Source organism: Pinus tabuliformis, chromosome 5_1, assembly GCF_031772625.1.
Source record: "Pinus tabuliformis cultivar Carrire ecotype Pingquan chromosome 5_1, CPIR1, whole genome shotgun sequence".
Classification (NCBI taxonomy): Eukaryota; Viridiplantae; Streptophyta; class Pinopsida; order Pinales; family Pinaceae; genus Pinus; species Pinus tabuliformis.
In genome coordinates this window covers 323184566-323203360 of record NC_142305.1, presented here as the reverse complement: position 1 = coordinate 323203360, position 18795 = coordinate 323184566, and the positions used below count along the sequence as shown (strand labels likewise).

General features: G+C 35.3%; 1 protein-coding gene across 1 annotated transcript; it reads left to right on the top strand.

The window, feature by feature from the left end:
- Window positions 1-16434: 16434 nt before the first annotated feature.
- On the top strand, window positions 16435-17285 carry LOC149164660 (germin-like protein 4-1). The gene is made up of 3 exons (XM_089430951.1): window positions 16435-16566; window positions 16691-16827; window positions 16945-17285. The coding sequence occupies exons 1-3, from the start codon at window positions 16461-16463 to the stop codon at window positions 17116-17118; spliced, it is 417 nt and encodes a 138-aa protein (XP_089287077.1). The 5' UTR covers window positions 16435-16460; the 3' UTR covers window positions 17119-17285.
- The last annotated feature ends 1510 nt before the right edge of the window (window positions 17286-18795 follow it).

Genomic DNA, 18795 nt, shown 5'->3' with positions numbered 1-18795 from the left:
TTCTATTTAAGAAGGCTAAAAAAAGAGGTTTTATTTAATTCAATCCTGTGGGGCAAATACCATATTTATAAAAAAGTATGGTAAATTAATAAAAATATAAATAAACGAGAGGTATGGTAAATAAATAAAACATTTTTTATATTTACTCCATAAGCCACCTTATATTTACGAACACTCAAAAAATGTGTTATATTTAGGTGAAGCCTATGGGCCAAATACCATGGGCCAAATTATTTTTAATACCATGCAAAAAGACATTATTAACCCTAATATTAGTATTAATAAAAATAAAGATGGCACATGGTATTGACCCATGGTATTCACATGGAATGCAGCGTATTTAAAGGGGGAATTAAACTAGCATAAATTCATCTTTACTCTGGATCAAATATCGTGATATGCAAACTAATATAGAGTGAAAAAATATTTGATCCCTCTCCGGGCTTGGTAGATCAAGAGTAAAAATGGATCTTGTAATGTAATGTCACTTAAACATTTTAACTTGGTTAAAATAAAATAATAAAATAATAAAAAAAATCAATTATTAATTTTATTAATTTTTATAAATTACTAATAGTAGTTTTTAAGCTCCAGGTTTATGATAACCCATGGTATTGACCCATGGTAATACCATGGTATTCATGTGAGCATAGACTATTTAAAGGGGAAATTCTATATTCATGTGAGAATAGACTATTTAAAGGGGAAATCCTATCAGCTTAGATCCATCTTAATTCCGAGTCTACCAAGTGCTGGGAGGGATAAATAGATTTCATCCCTCTAAGAGTGGTAGATGTGGAGTTAAGATGGATATAGGTTGGTTTTTATGATAATGAAGATATTAAATAGACTTAGGAAATTATATTGTAAAAAAATCTTAAGGTGAATGGTTAAAGCTACATTTAGTCACTTCACAAAATTTAGTAAAAAATACCGATATCTCCATTAATATTAGTTTTTCTGATTTAACGAAAAAAATTCAAAACAATGAAATCTTAACTCTTTCCACAACACCCTCGCAGAAGAAAGATAGTCGCTACCCAGATTTCCCACCATTTTTCAAACATTCTCAATATGATATCTTCATGAAAAAGTTAAGGTACTGATCTTGGATTAGTTGTCTGAAAAATACGCTGGTTTGTACAACCTTTCATCTTCTCTGCTATTCTTAGTTTGTCATAATGATCTGTAGGGGTTGGGTCACTGCACCATATTGTCCTAAAAGGTGGAGATTGTGCACAAAAAGGAAATTAATCCACATGTTACAACGCTGTTAAAAATGGTATGAAGGTAGTGAATTATGCTAATAAGAAATTTAGATTGGGAGAGACGTAATTAAATTTTATTATTTAATTGAAGATTTCCAATTAAAATAATAATAAATCTACATTTATATATTGATTGGAAGGTTTCTGACAATGGTCACCTCTTTCCATTAGATCTCCTTAGGCCTTTGGGATACCTACTACTTCATTATATTATATAGTTGGGGCTTGCTACTTGTTGGCATGTTGGGGTAAAAAAACTTGATGTGTTTTTTTTTTTTTTTTTTTGTTGTTGTTGTTTTTTTTTTTTTTTTTTTTTTTTTTTTTTTTTTTTTATCTCGCAGTTGGAGTCTATGGAATAAGAAGGAAATTTGATTGCTTGGAAAAACTAGTAGCTTGACAAAAGTGGTAGAGAAAACATTAATCTCTCCTACCATGACAAACATGGCCACTAAAACTTGCAACATTGTCTGTAGAAAGTGAAAATTATGTTTCTTTTTTCCAAACATGTATGTTAGTTTATTACAGTTTAGTGAATATGTTTTATTATTATCATATATGGTTTCATACTTTAACAAAACATTCGTTAAGACTTCACAATGTTTTATTATTCAGTGAAAGATTTTCCAAGATCTTACAAGATTTTATAATTCAATGAAAGATTTGCCATGACTTTACAAGATAATATAATCTAGTGAGAGATTCGCCAAATATATATATATATATATATATATTAGTGATAAAATTGCCTCCCATTTTTCCTATGTATCATGGGGATTTCCCAATTTATTATACATATAAATTTAGGGTGGTTCTTAAAATTTTCCCTGTATCCTTCCCATGGATACTTGAGACAATATGGTCTCGAAGTCCCTCCAAGATGATCTGTCTCACCTTCGCCACACACTTCTTCCACTCAGCCAATTCTTATGCATTAGCTGCAGCTGGATTTGGGATTTCTTGATCAATTCCTTCAAGCCATTGTCTTCTAATACAACTTCCATTCTACCTTTCCATTCTATGTACTTTGAGCTTCCTTCCAAGGAATACTCGAGTCTCAAGCCATTGAACGCCATTGACCAACCTGAAGTATGAGATGAATTCAATTTGTACCTGCAACCCCGAACTTCAAACTTCAAATTCTCTTCTCAGTATATTGTTCACAGATCCAATAACCTTTGCTCCAATACCATGTAGAAATTCTGATTGTAGATTAACCTGATAATGCAATATAACTAAAGAAAAATACTTTAATCTACTTCTACAATCAAACTTGCGGAAGCTTAATAGATTTGAGAAATATCAAGCTCAACACATATAACCAGAAGAAGAATCAATGCACATGAAACACAGAAGAATACTCAAGGGAAAGCCTCAGCTAAAAACCCCACTATCTGTATTATCATACAAGTTGGAAATATCTCAGAATTACGCAAAGCTTTAGCTCTCACAACTAGCCACCTCTCAGTACAATCCTCATAGATGCTCATAGGAAAAATAGATTTCTCATAAGTCTTCCACACTACCCTCCAAGCTCCTATTTCCTAGCGCAGTTTTTCCTGGGTGATCCTACTATTACCAAGTGTAACACTGATCACTCACACTGATCTCACACCCTGTAAAACTGCACAATCCTCAAGGAATGAATTCCTTCTACATGCATGAGTTTTCCTTATAGGAAAATTCATGCAACTGATAGTACAATGTCCCTATCTTTAATCTCAACTGGGTCTTTCTCAGAATATACATGCATGAGTTAATGATGAGAGAATATTCAGTTATCTGGAGTACACTAGTTGGATTCATGCATATAGGTCATACTTAGATCGAAGCGCGGTGGTCTTGGTGTTACACTAGGGGGCATAGGCTTTATGGCAACACATGATTCTTCTTGCATGCTGTAAAGGCCTTATATCGTACGCCTTGAAGCTTGATCCTGCATTACATTTATAACTGATAACGTGCTTAGATCTAGACATGGGGTGAGATACGTTCATGAAATTGAGTGGAATCCCGACGTGCTTTGATCTATACATTGAAATCTTGATGCGCTTTTCTCTTTCACATTGAATGGTATCACTACTGCAACTGGCCTGGCTGGATCTTTTCAAGTGATCTTGTAAGTGAATAGTCACAATGTCTTTACGAAGGGTAAGTTCGGGATCCAGTCTAATCTAATCTTAAAGGTAAGTCAGGAGTACTCACATTAATTGACTGAACTCACAATTAGTTCCTCAAACAGTTTGGAACTAATCTAACTGGACTTAACTAAGAAAATTGAGCTAACTAATTACAACTCAAATATAACTCAACCTTATCTCCTTAATTAAGGGATAATATCCTTAATTTAAGGGATAACTGTTGCACGTCTTCAGAAAGACTTCTAATTTGAATTTCTCCAACTAATTAACTCAAGATGAATTAATTAATTATTTTTCAAGCAACTGGTGAGATTAAATTTTAATTTTAATTCAAGGACAAACTAAAATTGGAATATTCTTGTTGCCACATTTCAACACATATATTTTGTGGATCGTTGTCTTGTGTTATTTCACTATGCAAGTTCTAATAATAGTGATTAGAGCTAGGATTGGAGCATTCAAGCCAAGGAAGGAGCGAAGCATACGACAGATTCTAGGTAGGATTCATCCCATTATCTATTTACTTTAAGGAAAACATTAGTGACTTTGTCTTTCTGTTGTTCTAGGTCAGTCCACCAGGCCTAGGGAAGATACTTATTTCCTACTTATCATGGTGACCATGGGAAGTAACAGAGTCTGAGGATCCATGGGAGTTCTCAAATTTCATAACTTGCACCTTTTCTTTCTCCTAGCTCACTACAAGATGAGGGGCTTGAGCTATTTTTTGTATGACAGGAATAACATGCAAGGTTGCACATTTCAGGTGCTAAGATGGTTGCAACAATGGAGGGGGTGGTGAAGGAGGAAATGAGGCAGTTGGCCATACATGTGTTGGTTTTTGTTGTGGGTAAATATTGTCTTTCCAACCATTGTTGGTGGGGATAAAAATGTGTCCAAGAACATGAGGTGACACAGGTATTCCAATGCTTGGCAAATGATTAGGAGATGGACGAAGAGGGAAATATGCTTGTTTTCTTGCGATATTTAGGAAATTGGTTTGCATTAGTTGGTTTATCTCATCAAATTTAGCATCAAAATGGATAGAAGACCCGGGTTTCTTATTACTTCTCTACTATGGGTTTTGTCCTCTTTCTCTATTATTTCTCCATCTCCCATGATTGTGCCTACTAAAAAAGCTCATTCTTTGGAAATAAATTTATCATGTTAACTCAGTAAGCAATATAATCAATAATATATTCATGTTTGTACTATTGTAAAGGAAAATAAAAACTCATAGGGGAAACAATGACTCGGGGAAAAGGGAAAACTCATGTATGTGTCAGTAAGAATACTATGGCATATATTGAACATTGATCTAAACTAAATAATAATGAAGATAAATCATGACACTCCAACCATATGTTAACATAAAAATAATATTTGATGTGTGAGACCCCTTTGCTTGCTAAAACACATGTGAATGGGAATTCAAACTAGCTAGACGATAAAAACACGTGTTTGTGAGGTGATAAAATAATAGACTATGTGTTCTCGTTGAATCAATAAATAATTGATGACTAAATATGGAAAATATGTGATAAATAGAGTGAATTTGAATTCATGATTATGTAAATACAATGTAAAGGAAATATTTGAAGCTAGTGGAGTGGTAGATAGGTATGAGACTCCCCACAAAGACATTTTCATGGCAAGATATATGAACTGTGATTCTCCCATTATCACGTACCTCGTCCGGACCTAAGACTAGATTGTCTCAAGGGTCTGGGAATGTTATTTTGTGTTAATTCGCCAATACAGTGGGGAGAACCTACATTTTTTTAATACCTCTGACATAAAGATCTACGAGCTTTAAGGAAATAAATAGGATGGAGCATTTATATCTATATGTGTCTTCCTTACTAGAGGAATTTTGTGCTCTAAGTTAACTGTGATACTTCATGTTGACATAGGGCATGTGGTGAGTTTTTTGAAGAAAATTTGTCATGTGCCAGGGGGTTGATATTTATATGAGGAAATATAACCATAACTTGAGAAACATGGGTGTCATACAATGGCGAATTAGTAGGAGAGGGAAACTAGGTTGTGTTTTAGTGGATATGCAATTAAAGTACAATATATATGACCAACACATATAAGATACCAAGGTTATCATGCTCCATATGAGATGTAATGAATTTTCTATGAGGGGGCTATATTTATTAGAGGGATGGGAACGCAATAATGGGTGTTTGGAAGATGATGACCACAGTTCAGGTTCGTAAGGTTGGTCGATGTTGTTTGAACAACAACAAATTTTCGTTATCATATGTCATGACACAGTTGCCACATGTCACCATATACACCTAGTGGAATCATGAGTTGAAGAGGAAAAAAACAAGTCATATACTTATTGACAATGTAGTGACGAAATATGCCCTCATTTGACCCTAGAGATATGATTTTTTTCAAAATATTTTTTTCTTGTACAGATAAAAACAAAATAAACTACGCACGCCTTATATGTCATTTTTTATAGACGGGGGCAATTGACGTGAGGCTGAGAGGCCCCAAGTTTATTTTGTCTTTTTATAGCCTGCATACATACGAGCATCTTGAGGCCATGGATTACCTGAATGAGTTAAATGGTGCAAAATCATTTTTTAGAGGACATCTTAAAGAATAGTAATAGAATGTGTGTGTGTGTGTGTGTGTATTTACAAAAGCATAAATTTGAGTACTAAAAGAAGGAACAATCACTTAATGATCATGTAAAATGGAACATACCTCGCCAGAAATAATTTGTGAAATACAAAGGGAGTGTTTGTGTACCTTTACACAAGGATATGTAAAATAGGGATTGATTCTCAAGATAACATACAACATGATAGATTTCATGGAATTATTGGGCCTAAAACACATACTGAGTTAAAAAAAAAAAGAGTGGAAATGAAGAATTACATAGAAAAGGGGCTTACCTAAGACATATTCAAAGAAAACTAGATAATAACCATAAGATTAGAGTCCATGAACTCTAGTAGAAGAGGTGACATACATTTCTTCCTATGTTTTTATGTTGCGATAGTTTAGTTGTGATCAGCCTAGTGTTCTAGTTTCTTGGCACTTTCATTCAATAATTGTTACATGTATTCCTTCATTCATAGCCATACCAAACTTGGGCCAAATGTGCATGAGTATCCAAACAAATTGAGGAGTGGCGGCTTAGAAGTCAAACTGAAACTCATGCATTTAGTTAAGAAAATGACAATTTTTAATCCAAAGTACTATGACAATGAATCACCATCTTAATTGGCTAGAAAATTGTGTTTGCAAACATAGTGCAGTCTACATGGCTATTTACACAGGAGGCTCCATTGAATTGATTGGTATCAGAACCCCAACACGTTAGCAGAAATTTCTACTAGATGATTTACACGTAAAATATTATCATAAACTTCCATAATGAATCACTTAAATGTATGTTTAGGTACCATTGTAAAAATGATGAATAGTAAAATCACAATTTGAACCATATTGATATGCATTAAAACTTAGGCTTAGACTCTGCGGACGTGCGTTGGTGCAACAAACCTATACCCTCCACAAAATTTAACGTGTATTGTTTTCAATGGGCTTCAAATCACATAATTACTTCTGATGTCAAATATGAAAACATAATCCCCTTCAAAAAAATACATGATAGTTTTTGTATGTGATTATGTGCTCAAAATTAAGCTCAAAAATCAAAGTGTCATAATCTTGATAAAATTAGCTTCAAATTGAAGAGCTCGTCATTTTGATTCCAATGGTGTGAACGACACTCAAATCTGAGCTCGTATGCAAATGTTATAGTAAGTCAAAGTTCAAGTTTGACTTTCTCACATGGTAGGATTGGATGATGTGGCAAGGTCCTTCAGCAAATGAGGAGGTAGAAAGTGGAAAGCCACCATTTGACCCCGCATGTCACAAACCGTAATCGCAGGCAGGTCAATGTTAAAAAATCAGCCCCCGAGCAGGGAAGGGTTGCGATGCGATAAGGCAGGCAAGAAGGCATTCAAGAATTGGCTCGAGGCACAATGCGATGGATCACAATCACACATTGGTGAAGGGATGTGTTATAGAATCAGCCCCTGGTAGGTACTGAGTTGTGATGTGATCGCACATCTCGCACGACACTACAAAATCGACCCCAACATGTTTGGGTGGCGATGCAATATCATAATCACAAATCATGACATGGTACAAAGTCCCACATATAAAAGACTCTAGTTCTCCACCGATGGTGAAATGTGATAGGTTCCTGAGATGCGATGCAACTATAGGCTACAGTTTAATGGTTGGCCGGGTCCGTCGTATCGCAATCACACATTGTTCGCCTTATTCATAGACCATAAGCCTGCAGGATGCCACCGATTGCGATTTATGATAAGATAGTCAGTGCCAGTAGATTATGGCCCATCGCATGGCGAAATGTTCGCCCAGTTAGCAATTTTTGGAGCTAATTTGTAGGATCATGCCGGAAATGGGGCAATTTGTGGAGCGAATAATGGGAAAACAAGGGGAAGTTATAACTCCTTTGTTTTTCCACCAAATTGGATGCAAAAAGAGGCTAGATAGCCATTTTTGAGTATTCTAGACTGATTGGAGTAGGTTTCAAAAGCATTTGAGCATTGTAAACATATATTTTTACACTTTTCATAATAATAGAGAGGACCAAGCCATTGGAAGCTAGACCAAGGAGACGTAGCACAGGAGGGGTGAACTCTTTTATCATGTGCTTTTTGTAATGTGTTTTTGATGATGTTCTGTACATGTTTATGTTGTTGTTTAGTTTCTGGTTTACGTTAAATGCTCATAAAATTAACATAAAACTCTTCATTTTACTTGCAAAAATTGATGAATCCTTAAGCACAATGAAAGAATTTTGTTTATAATATGAGCAAGATCTTAGCACTGCAAACTAATATTCTAAATCATATCAAATTTGGTATGAGAGCACTAGGTTTGCTTTGTGAAAGAATAATTTAATTGTTTGCAATTTTATATCATGCTTACAAGGTTAAAACTCAAAAGAGGTGAAGGAAAGCTAGTTGCAAGCCCTAAAGTTGGGTCAAGGGAAAGGAGAGCAAGATTGCCACAATCTCCAACACTAGTTCGGCCTCAAGTTGCAGTTGAGGCTCCAAATATCATGTCTCATGAAGGAGAACCAAAAAATATGACAGAAGATGAGAAGACCTTCAAAAACACTTTCTTTGATATGACAAAGATGGTGAAGGTCCTCTATGAAGAGAGGAATAACAGATTGCAAGGGGAAAGTTCCAAACCTCCCAAATGAGTAGGCTCTTCAGGAGGAAGTAATGGAAAAGGAGGTAATGGGAATGGAGACAAACCTCCACCCTCTCCACCATCTTCTTCATCTTCTTCTTCACAAGCATCTTCACACTCTTTTAGTAACACAATCCTTACTCATACTCATCATCATTCTTCAAAAGGAACTGGTAAATCACCTTTTTTAAAACTTGATGTTAAATTCAAGCTGCCTATGTATAATGGTGAAGTGAATGCAGAGAATCTTGATAATTGGATTCATCAGTTGGAGGTCCATTGCAGGATTCAAAACCTTCAAGAGGATGACATAAAGATTCAGTTAGCTTCCTTGAGAATGGAGGGTGCAACACTAGTATGGTGGGAATCAAGGACCCAAGAGGAGATTAAAAAACACAGTGAGATCTCAATTTCTTGGAATGATTTCATTGCTGCAATTAAAAGACAATTATACCCTCTAGCTTATATGCAGAAAGCCATCATGAATTGGCATAACTTTAGACAACTAAAAGATTAAAATTTGCAAGATTACACCCAAGAATTTAGAAAAAGGTATCTGATGTGACACATTGCTGAAGTACATAAGGGGTTTACACAGTTACCTTAGGCATATTATCTTAATGTTTAATCCTAGTAATCTAGATGATGTGTGTGTTCAAACCACTCATCTTGAGGCAAGAGGGAAAAACACCCCAGAAGAAGGTAGTAAAAAGTCATTTAAGGGTAAAGAGAAAGAAAAGGGTTTCAAGGGAAAGAAAAATGCATCCATTAAAAAGGAAGGAGAGAAAAAAATCTGTAAACATTTTTCCAGAGAGAGTCACGATGAAGCTCATTGTTGGAAGCATCATCATGAAATGAAACCAAAGAAATTCAACAACAAAGGAAAAGAAAACACAGCTGCAATCACTCAAGAAGAGGATTTGGGATCCGAATCGGGTGATGAAACAAAAATCACAGCCACGGGGTTTCACGGAAAGGAATCCATTGCCAACACTAGTTCTTCAAACTCACATAATGAAACCCCAAATGAAAAGAGAAGAATAGAACTGTTTCACATAAGGGTGATATCAAAACATAACAAGATTGATACATTGTTTGATAGCGGCTCTCAAGCCAATCCTATCTTAGCAAACATTATCAAGAGTTTAAATTTGGAAACTATTCCACATCATAAACCGTATAGACTTGGATGGGTATGTGACAATGCACAATTGCAGGTTACAAGAAAGTGTAAACTGAAATTTGCAATCACTACAAAATTCATAGATGAAGTGGATCTTGACGTTGTGCCATTAGATATCTCTAGCATTGTTTTGGGCAACCCATACCTTTATGATAGAAAGTCTATCTTCCATAGATTTGAAAACAAATATCATTTATTCAAAAATGGAGTAGAATATATTATGAGAGCTCACAGCAAGAAAACAAATCTTTCGCTTATTAATGCAGGGTAGATGAGAACACTAATGAATTCGAGCAAGAATCTTGTGCTTCTCATGATCAAACCCGAGAATGATATTGATTATGAAGCATTTGATGGTTGTAATTCGAATTTGAAAACTGATTTGGTTGATGCTGTTAACCAATCCGATGAAATTTTTCAGGAATCAAAGGGATTACTACCCAAGAGGGGAACCCAACTTGAGTTACAGTTGCAGCAAAAGTGTCTTCTTCCTAACATTAGCATGTACAAGATGTCAGTGATGGAAAGTGCAGAAATTAAGACACAAATCCAAGGATTGTTGAATAAAAGTATCATTTGGCCTACTCCTTTACCGTGTGGTGCACATCTTATTTTGGCACCTGAGAAGAATGGTAAGAATTTCCTTGAATGGGATTCAATAAGTGGTTTTCATCAAAGTAGAGTTGTTGAAGGAGATATAAGGAAGACGACATTCAAAACCATGCAAGGTTTGTTTGAATGGCTTGTTATGATTTTCGTTCTTTGCCATTCTCCTACTACTTTTACACATATGAAGAAAGATGTGTTGAAGTCATTTCTAGATAGGATAGTCTATTTGGATAACATTTTCATTTTCAGAAAATTTCATTATGAACATGTCATGTGTGAGAAAAAAACCTTGATGTTGTATGTCAAGAACATTTGTTTATGAAGATGTCAAATTATATGTTGGACAAAACCTCTTTGATGTACTTGAGCCGTGAAATTGGTTCTTCCAAGCGTGTTTAGGTTCTCAAAGACTTTTTGGTAGTTTGCGTCGGGCATGGAGAAGGTGAGCTGAAGTTAGACCTCTTCAAGATTGATGTTGTAACAATCTGTGGTGGTATTGACTCCATTTCTGCAGACACATGTGAAAGAATCATACCTCTCCATGAAGCCAAAAACGCCTTTGCTTTGCTTGTAATTTATGAAAGCAGGTTCAAGATAGTCATTTAGATAATAGGTTTTTGGGAGAAACCCAATATTGGAGGAGAAATTTTGTTTATTTTTATTCTATTGTAGTTCATTTGTATTCGTTGGCAGTTGTGCAAAAGGTCTTCCAGTGGGGAGGAAAACAATGATGCATTTGATGCTTTAATACAAAAGATCAGTAGTAACAACTCTAGTAGTTGATTTTCCAGACTTAAGATAGTTATTTACGTTTCAGGTTGATGTATGCAACTATGCCATGGGCGCAATATTTTTGCAATGTGGTAAGCCCATTTCTTTTCATTCAAAAATTTTCAATGATAAAGTGTTCAAGTTGCAATGACAAAGGAACTATCATTGGATGCGTTTTCTTCTACTATTCCACTCGGTCAAAAGGTATAAGAAAGGTATAAGCGACAAGTTTGTTGATGTATTTTATAGGCCTATAGTTTGTATAACTACTTTCCTCACGCATCATTTTGTTTTACATGAAAGTTATGTTCAGAAAAATGCATACTTTCAAGATGTATATTCAAGCTTGAGTCAAAGGAATCAAGTGGAGGAATTTGTTTACCATTTGCATCATAATGTATTGTATCATCTTGGTAAGAAGGATGTTGCTACTGATAGTAACATGGACAAATCCAAAGAGTTTATTGAATGGATCCAAATGGTACATCAAATAGTGCAAGAACAACTTGGAAAAGTTAAAGGCAAGTACATAGAAGGAATGACAAGAATCATGGAGCTCACAAGTTCTAATTCAGTGATTAGTGGTTCAAAATTGGAAAGGTGAGGGAATTGTACCCTCACCTGCTGGTCAATTGAAAGTGATCTTTTGGGGTCCAAAAGTCTTCTAGTGGGGAGGAGTGTTCAGGTGCTCAAAATTAGGCTCAAAAATAAAAGTGTTAGAATCTTGATAAATTTATCTTCTGATTGAAGAGCTCATCATTTTGATTCCAATGGTCTGAACAACACTCAAATCCGAGCTCGTATGCAGAAGTTATGGCAAGTCAAAGTTCAAGTTTGACTTGATCACATGGGAGGATTGGATGATATGGCAAGGCCCTTTAGTGAATGAGGAGGCACCAAGTGGCAAGCTGCAATTGGCCCCCTCATGTCACAAATCGCAATCGCAGGCAAGTCGGCGTTAAAAAATCGACCCTCGAGCAAGGAAGGGTTCCGATACGAGAAGGCAGGCGAGAAGGCATTCAAGAATCAGCCAGAGGCGCAATGTGATGGATTACAATCACACATCGACGAAGGGAGGTGTTATTGAATCAACCCCTACCAGGTACCAGGTTGTGATGCGATCACACATCTCGCACGACACTATAGAATTGGCCCCTGCAGGTTTGGGTTGCGATGCAATATCACAATCACAAATCACAACACGGTACAAAATCTGGCATATACAAGACCCCAGTTCTCCATAGATGGTGGAATGTGATAGGTTCCTCGGATGCAATGCGACTATAGGCTGTAGTTTAATGGTCCGTCGGGTCCGCCATATCGCAATAACACATTGCTCACCTTGTTCACAGACCATAAGCCCACAGGATTCCACATATTGTGATTTGCGATAAGACAGTTGGTGCCGGTAGATTATGGCCCACAACATGGCGAAATTTCCGCCCAGTTAGCGGATTTTCGGAGCTAATTTGTAGGATCATGCTGGAAATGGAGCAATTTGTGGAGCGAATAATGGGAAAACAATGGGAAGCCATAAATTCTTCATTTTTCCACCAAATTGGATGCAAAAAGGGGCTAGAAGGCCATTTTTGTGTATTTTGGACTGATTGGAGGAGGTTTCAGAAGCATTTGAGTATTGTAAACACATATTTTTACACTTTTGAGAATAATAGAGAGACCCAAGCCATTGGAAGCTTGACCAAGGAGATGTAGCCCAGGAGGGGTGAACTCCATTATCATGTGCTTGTTGTAATGTGTTTTTGATGATGTTTTGTACATGTTTATATTGTTGTTCAGTTTCCGGTTTACGTTAAATTTCTCATAAAATTAACATAAAAACTCTTCATTTTACTTGCAAAAATTGATGAATCCTTAAGCACAATGAAAGCATTTTGTTTATAATCTAAGGAAGATCTTAGCACTGCAAACTAATATTCTAAATCAGATCAGTATGCGTTTATGCATTTTTCATAAAGAGATTACTCTTACCCAACATATGGGGTTAAGCGTTTGATCCCATGCGGACGTTGGTCAAGTTGAAACACATATATCACAACACTTCATCATAATATGTGTATTGGAAAATAGATTTAAATCAATATCCCCTCATTTTAACACACACATACACACACACACACACATATTCTTAAGGTAGGCCATTCCCACACCAAAGTTTATTACATTTGCGAAAGTATATGGGTATATCCTTTTCTTTAAATATGTATTTGGATATGGTATGACCCTTTAATATCTTCATTGGCCAAGATTGTTGAATATAATAAACCATAAAACTTTTAACATAATATGGTAGAACCACTCTTAATGTCAAGCCTTTGTTGAGGATGCACTAATAGGACATGGCAGTCATTAGTATGTAGATTAGAGACTTAGATAAGTAGAATAATGCACAAGGGATTCACTCAATGAACCTCTGACATATCATGTGCATTCGTGGCATACTAAACAATACCCTTAATTTGAATACATATTAGAAAATACCTCTAAAAAACACATTATTTAACCCCCTAACAATACGAACGCAATACACCTTCCCAATTTTAAAAACCCCTACTTTCACTATATATTTTTGGTATTCATTTTTTCATTAACATTTTTTATACCCCTTTATATTTTTTCATTAACTTTGAACTCCATTTTCTATACTTGCCAATATAAAAACCCTTTACGCCCTATTATATGATCAATACATTATGTCATTTTCCCTCAATATATATCCCCCAATATGAACACATGTGGTATGGTATTTCCACCCTGTGAAGTCCCGATGGAATAATCATACAAGTACCTTCAAGAAATTATTCTATAAACAAGTGATCATCCTTATGACACCCATGGAGGTAGGACCCCACCTACTGTTGGCTTGATTTTAGTTTCGATTTTATTAAGGGAGAGACTTAATTAAGAATCACAATGTTTTGTGAAAATTTCTGAAGTGTGTCAACAGAATTGAGGAAAGCACATTTGAGGCCTTTACACCAAAGCCCTTCTTACTCTTAACTCACTCCTTTTTCTTTTAATTTTTTTTCTGGGAGCCACCGTCCAACATTGGCTTTATAAATATCTAACATCATGGAAACTGACGCAATGAAAGGGAAACTTCTAATAATCTACTTTCTGGAGCCTTAAAAAGCCATTATATATTAGATCAATTTCCCTGAGTAAATCCTCTCTTATGTCCACTTCAACTAAGACCCAAGTCCACCTTCTAGTTGGCCTTGAAGCCCAGTTTGGATCAAGGCCTATGAATCAACCAAACTTGTTTTTGATTGCTTTCAAGATAGCTTCAAACCAAAAAAGAAAGGGGAGGCTGGCAGAATATTCCACAACTATTGAATGGATAGAAGAGCCTTGACATGGTTGAAGTCTATTGTCCACCATTGCAAAATCAATACAGAGGGATCTAAGGGCTGGTCCTTCTCCAATTTTTTCTAACAATCTTGCTCTAAATTAAACAAGAAGTAGATACATCCTCTAACCAAATTGTGGAACACAAGAAAATACCCTAGCTTTAATGCCCATGAGGAAGATAACAAGTTCTTCAAAGTAGTGTCACAAATGGAATTGCAACAAAAACTATCGACCAAAGCTTTGTTCACTAGAGAAGTAATTTCTCCAAACCCCGTGTCCTTTTCTACAACCATTGAGACCTTCCCAAGCTTCACTATTATAGACATCTTAGTAGTCTTGGGACCTAAAGAGAGATTAAAATGCGCACCGAGATTAGATTTCTCCAACGCCTTATTGTTTTCCTACAGAGTGAAAGGGGATGGAACAAAATTAACGGGGGGAGCATTTGAGGGGATAAAACTATTATCCTTGGGTGGGAAAAGGACCTTTAGGATAGTTCTTCCATTTTTTTCATTATGTTTTGCATTGAATGAATGACCCATTGAAAGAACAACCACATTAATTAGAGTACTTGGAGCGGCCTCAAAAGACCTCCCACCACCATTTGACCCTATCGATGTGCTACTTGGGAAATCAAATTGTGGTTCGAATGGTTGACAAGGATACAAACTTTACCCATAATCCACCTCATCTATTTCCATGTTGGAAAAGTACTTGGACAAGCCCTCAGAAAAGTAGAAAGCAAGCCAAAAAAGAAAAGTGAATCACTTCACCCTCCCACATGGATCACTAGAAAACACTTCACTTGCCATAAGAACATAAGCTAAAAAAAAATCTAATTATCATAAATATAGATTAAAACTTCTCTACTAAACTAAATGATCAAGATTAAAATATACATATATAAATGTAATTTTAAAAAAATACATATATTTAAAATTTTAATTTTTTTAAAATAAAAAGATATAAAATTATATTGATAAAAACAAACATATTTATATATATAATTATTAATACTATAAAAACGTACAACCTACAGTTTAAACTTTGCATAAATAAACTAGCAACAAACTTAAAAGCCTTTATTATAATATTTTGGTGGTGGCACGCAGTAGTGACCAAGTCTAAAGGCCTCCCTAGTAAACATTTTCATCAACTGCATGATTTATGGAATTGTATAAAAATTACAAATTTATTTCATAAACATCTTTATCATGGCCATGTAAACGACGAGTAAGAAGTCTAAATCCACGTATTAAAAACATCTTCATCACCTAACGACTAATTAATTACGATTTATTTAGCAAACATCTTCATCACACACATCTATCACTTGTCCTCTTACGTATCCATTGGCATTACTCGACCAGTGAAAGTGTCATCTCCGATAAACAAATTCATGGCCCACATCATTCCTTTCGGGAAGTTCAAGTTCATGCCGTACTTTTTTAAAAGCGAGCCTCACTGATTATGCAAACGTTTACCGAGTCACTGATTTCGTTTTATTTCTCTCCACCAAACATTTACTGAGTCAAGTCGTGGTCGAACATTGGTATCACATAGCTGTACACAATTTCATTTACCATTTCCAAAATACGGCGTCGACTGAGCAAGTGCCAACGTTTCGTGTCTTAATAGAGATATTTCCAGGAAAATTTGAAGGTTTGAGGCCTATAAATACACATTACCGCCATACAATTCTAAACATCGTTTCATTATCGTTTCCTTTGTTGCGAGTGAAGATGAAGGCTTGTAGATATATTTTGTTTGTATGGCCTGTGCATTTGATAATAAGTTATTTAATTAATAGTGTTAAATTGAATTTACAGAACACAAGGGCTATCTGTAGTGAGGTTCAAAATGGTTCCCTGCGGAAGCAACCTTCCTCACACACATCCAAGAGCTTCAGAAGTTCTCTCCCTTTTGTCGGGTGGACCCCTTCAAGTTGGCTTTATTGACACCACTGGTAATCCAACTCATGCCAACCCATCTTATTAACAATAACATGATGTGTATTCTCTTATCATTATTATGTATATATATGATCTGATCATTGAAATTGATTTGTTGTAAATTAATAATTAATTTAGGTGCGTCACACATTGATATTCTTTACCCTGGGGACGTTACCGTATTTCCCAGAGGTGTGCTCCATTTTGAACTCAACGTTGGAAACGTGGAAGCTGAGTATTTGTCGGCACTTAACAGTGAAAATCCCGGCACTCTGGTACGCCTGCATCCAACCAATTATATTTCCATTATAATTTGAAACTTAGTGCTGCAATATATTTCAGATGGTTATTGATTATATCATATCATATTGTTTTGGATGATATGATTTCAGACTAGCAGCGAAGCTTTATTTCATATTCCCCTGAGAGCACTGGCAACATCCCTGAACGTGGACCAGGGGGCTGTAAATTGGCTGAATTCAACAGCTCATCGGTACGCCCCTTCTCTGAAGAAAACTGCAAACAGTGGCTGCGTACCCGGTAGAGATATTACTACAGCGTTTTAGTCAGTATTGCACTGTATAAGTATAAATATATAGTGGAATAAACCGCGCCAGCGCGTAGAAGTGGCCACAACGACCTTTGCGTTTGAAGGTTGAAATTATAATGATGGTGTACAAATAAATAGTTGTAGATTTTGAATTTCACCGTTTGTCCGATCAAATTCTCAATACGTCGAACTTCTATAATCTCTTCCATGTTTAATACAACCGTGAACGCATTTATGCAAAACATTGTTTTGTTACTTATAAAGTGAATGGATAGTACATTTTTTACTTCATTATGAATTAAACTAGCATTTGCACCAAATGTTACAAAGGAAAGGCTGTTAAGGCATAAAATGAAAAGAATCATGACATATGGATATTTTGTTGACCATTAATTAAGGAGTCTTGATTATTTAGTATATCATGATATTGAGTAGGTTGAATGCCTAGGTCTAATTCTTTCAAATAAATGCATCTTAGAGAAGTGGATCTTTTGTTGAGCATTGATTAAATAATTATTTTAGTTGACATAAAAACTTTAATTCGCTATTGAGAGGTACCATGGTGAATCCCTATGGTAGAACCACGAGCTTTTCTTTATTTAGTGTGATATTATGTGAGACTTGGTTATGTATTTGACCAGGTAGAGGCCTATAAATAAACACAAAAGGATTTTTAACTCTATTCCGAAAAAGTGGAAAAATGTTATTTTTCAATATTGAATTCTCTCACTTCATCAAAAACTTGCAGTGTTTTAAATTCAAATAAATTTATACCTAAATAACTATAATTTTAATATTAAAAACATTGTTAAAAAATTAAAATATTCATGTAATTGAATTTTATTTTTTTTATTGATTTTTATTTAAAATAAATAAATTTATATATAAATACCTATAATTTTAATATTAAAAACTCTGATTTCCTTTTCGTGTAGGAAAAGAGCTTCCAAGTTCCCTATAGTATTTAATGAATCCATACATACTTCCATGGTGGTGCACTTCAAAATATAAGTATTTAATTATTTAAGGAATATGAAAGTTTTATTTATTTAATGTTGCAAACCAGGTGGACAATTCCCATTCAAAATTAAATAACCACGCAGAAACATTAACTCTCCATATGGGATATGTTTCAAGTTAACCGTGAAAATGTCAAAATGACAGTTGAAATTTGAAAGCTATTCCCAAATTACATCCCTGGAAGCATGATACAACACACCCTGATAATTTTTGTTGTTTGCCACATTATACATGCCATATTCCTAGAGAATGTTTAATGACTGTATCATATCAGATTTCTTGAACGTTGCATCGATGCGCATCGAGACAAGAATACTATAGCCATGGCCCTTTGCAACTCACAGGGTTTGTATATAGGTTTATAGGCCAAAAAAAAAAAAAAAAAAATGTGGTGTTTAATTTGAATGCTTGATGACCATTAACTATTTGTGAGTATTTTCCTTTAATTTTAATGTTTGGTGGACATTAACTTTGATTGAGTGATTTTGCATAAATGTAAACTATGGTGCAACTGGAGATTATATCCATGTGGATCTCCTGCATGACCCTAGATTGGTGGCTCATGATGATCTAATCTGGTAGAAAACGACACTATGGTTTTGCAATGTGAGGAGCAATTACAAGAACTCTATTACATCCCACCAGGGATTCAGGGCAACCATTAAAGTAATCA

Excerpts from the sequence above, each read along its gene's own strand:
- LOC149164660 (XM_089430951.1), top strand. The coding sequence starts at position 16,461 with ATGGTTCCCTGCGGAAGCAACCTTCCTCACACACATCCAAGAGCTTCA. Across the intron at positions 16,567-16,690 it reads TGGCTTTATTGACACCACTG|GTGCGTCACACATTGATATT; the intron begins GTAATCCAACTC and ends TAATTAATTTAG. Across the intron at positions 16,828-16,944 it reads GTGAAAATCCCGGCACTCTG|ACTAGCAGCGAAGCTTTATT; the intron begins GTACGCCTGCAT and ends ATATGATTTCAG.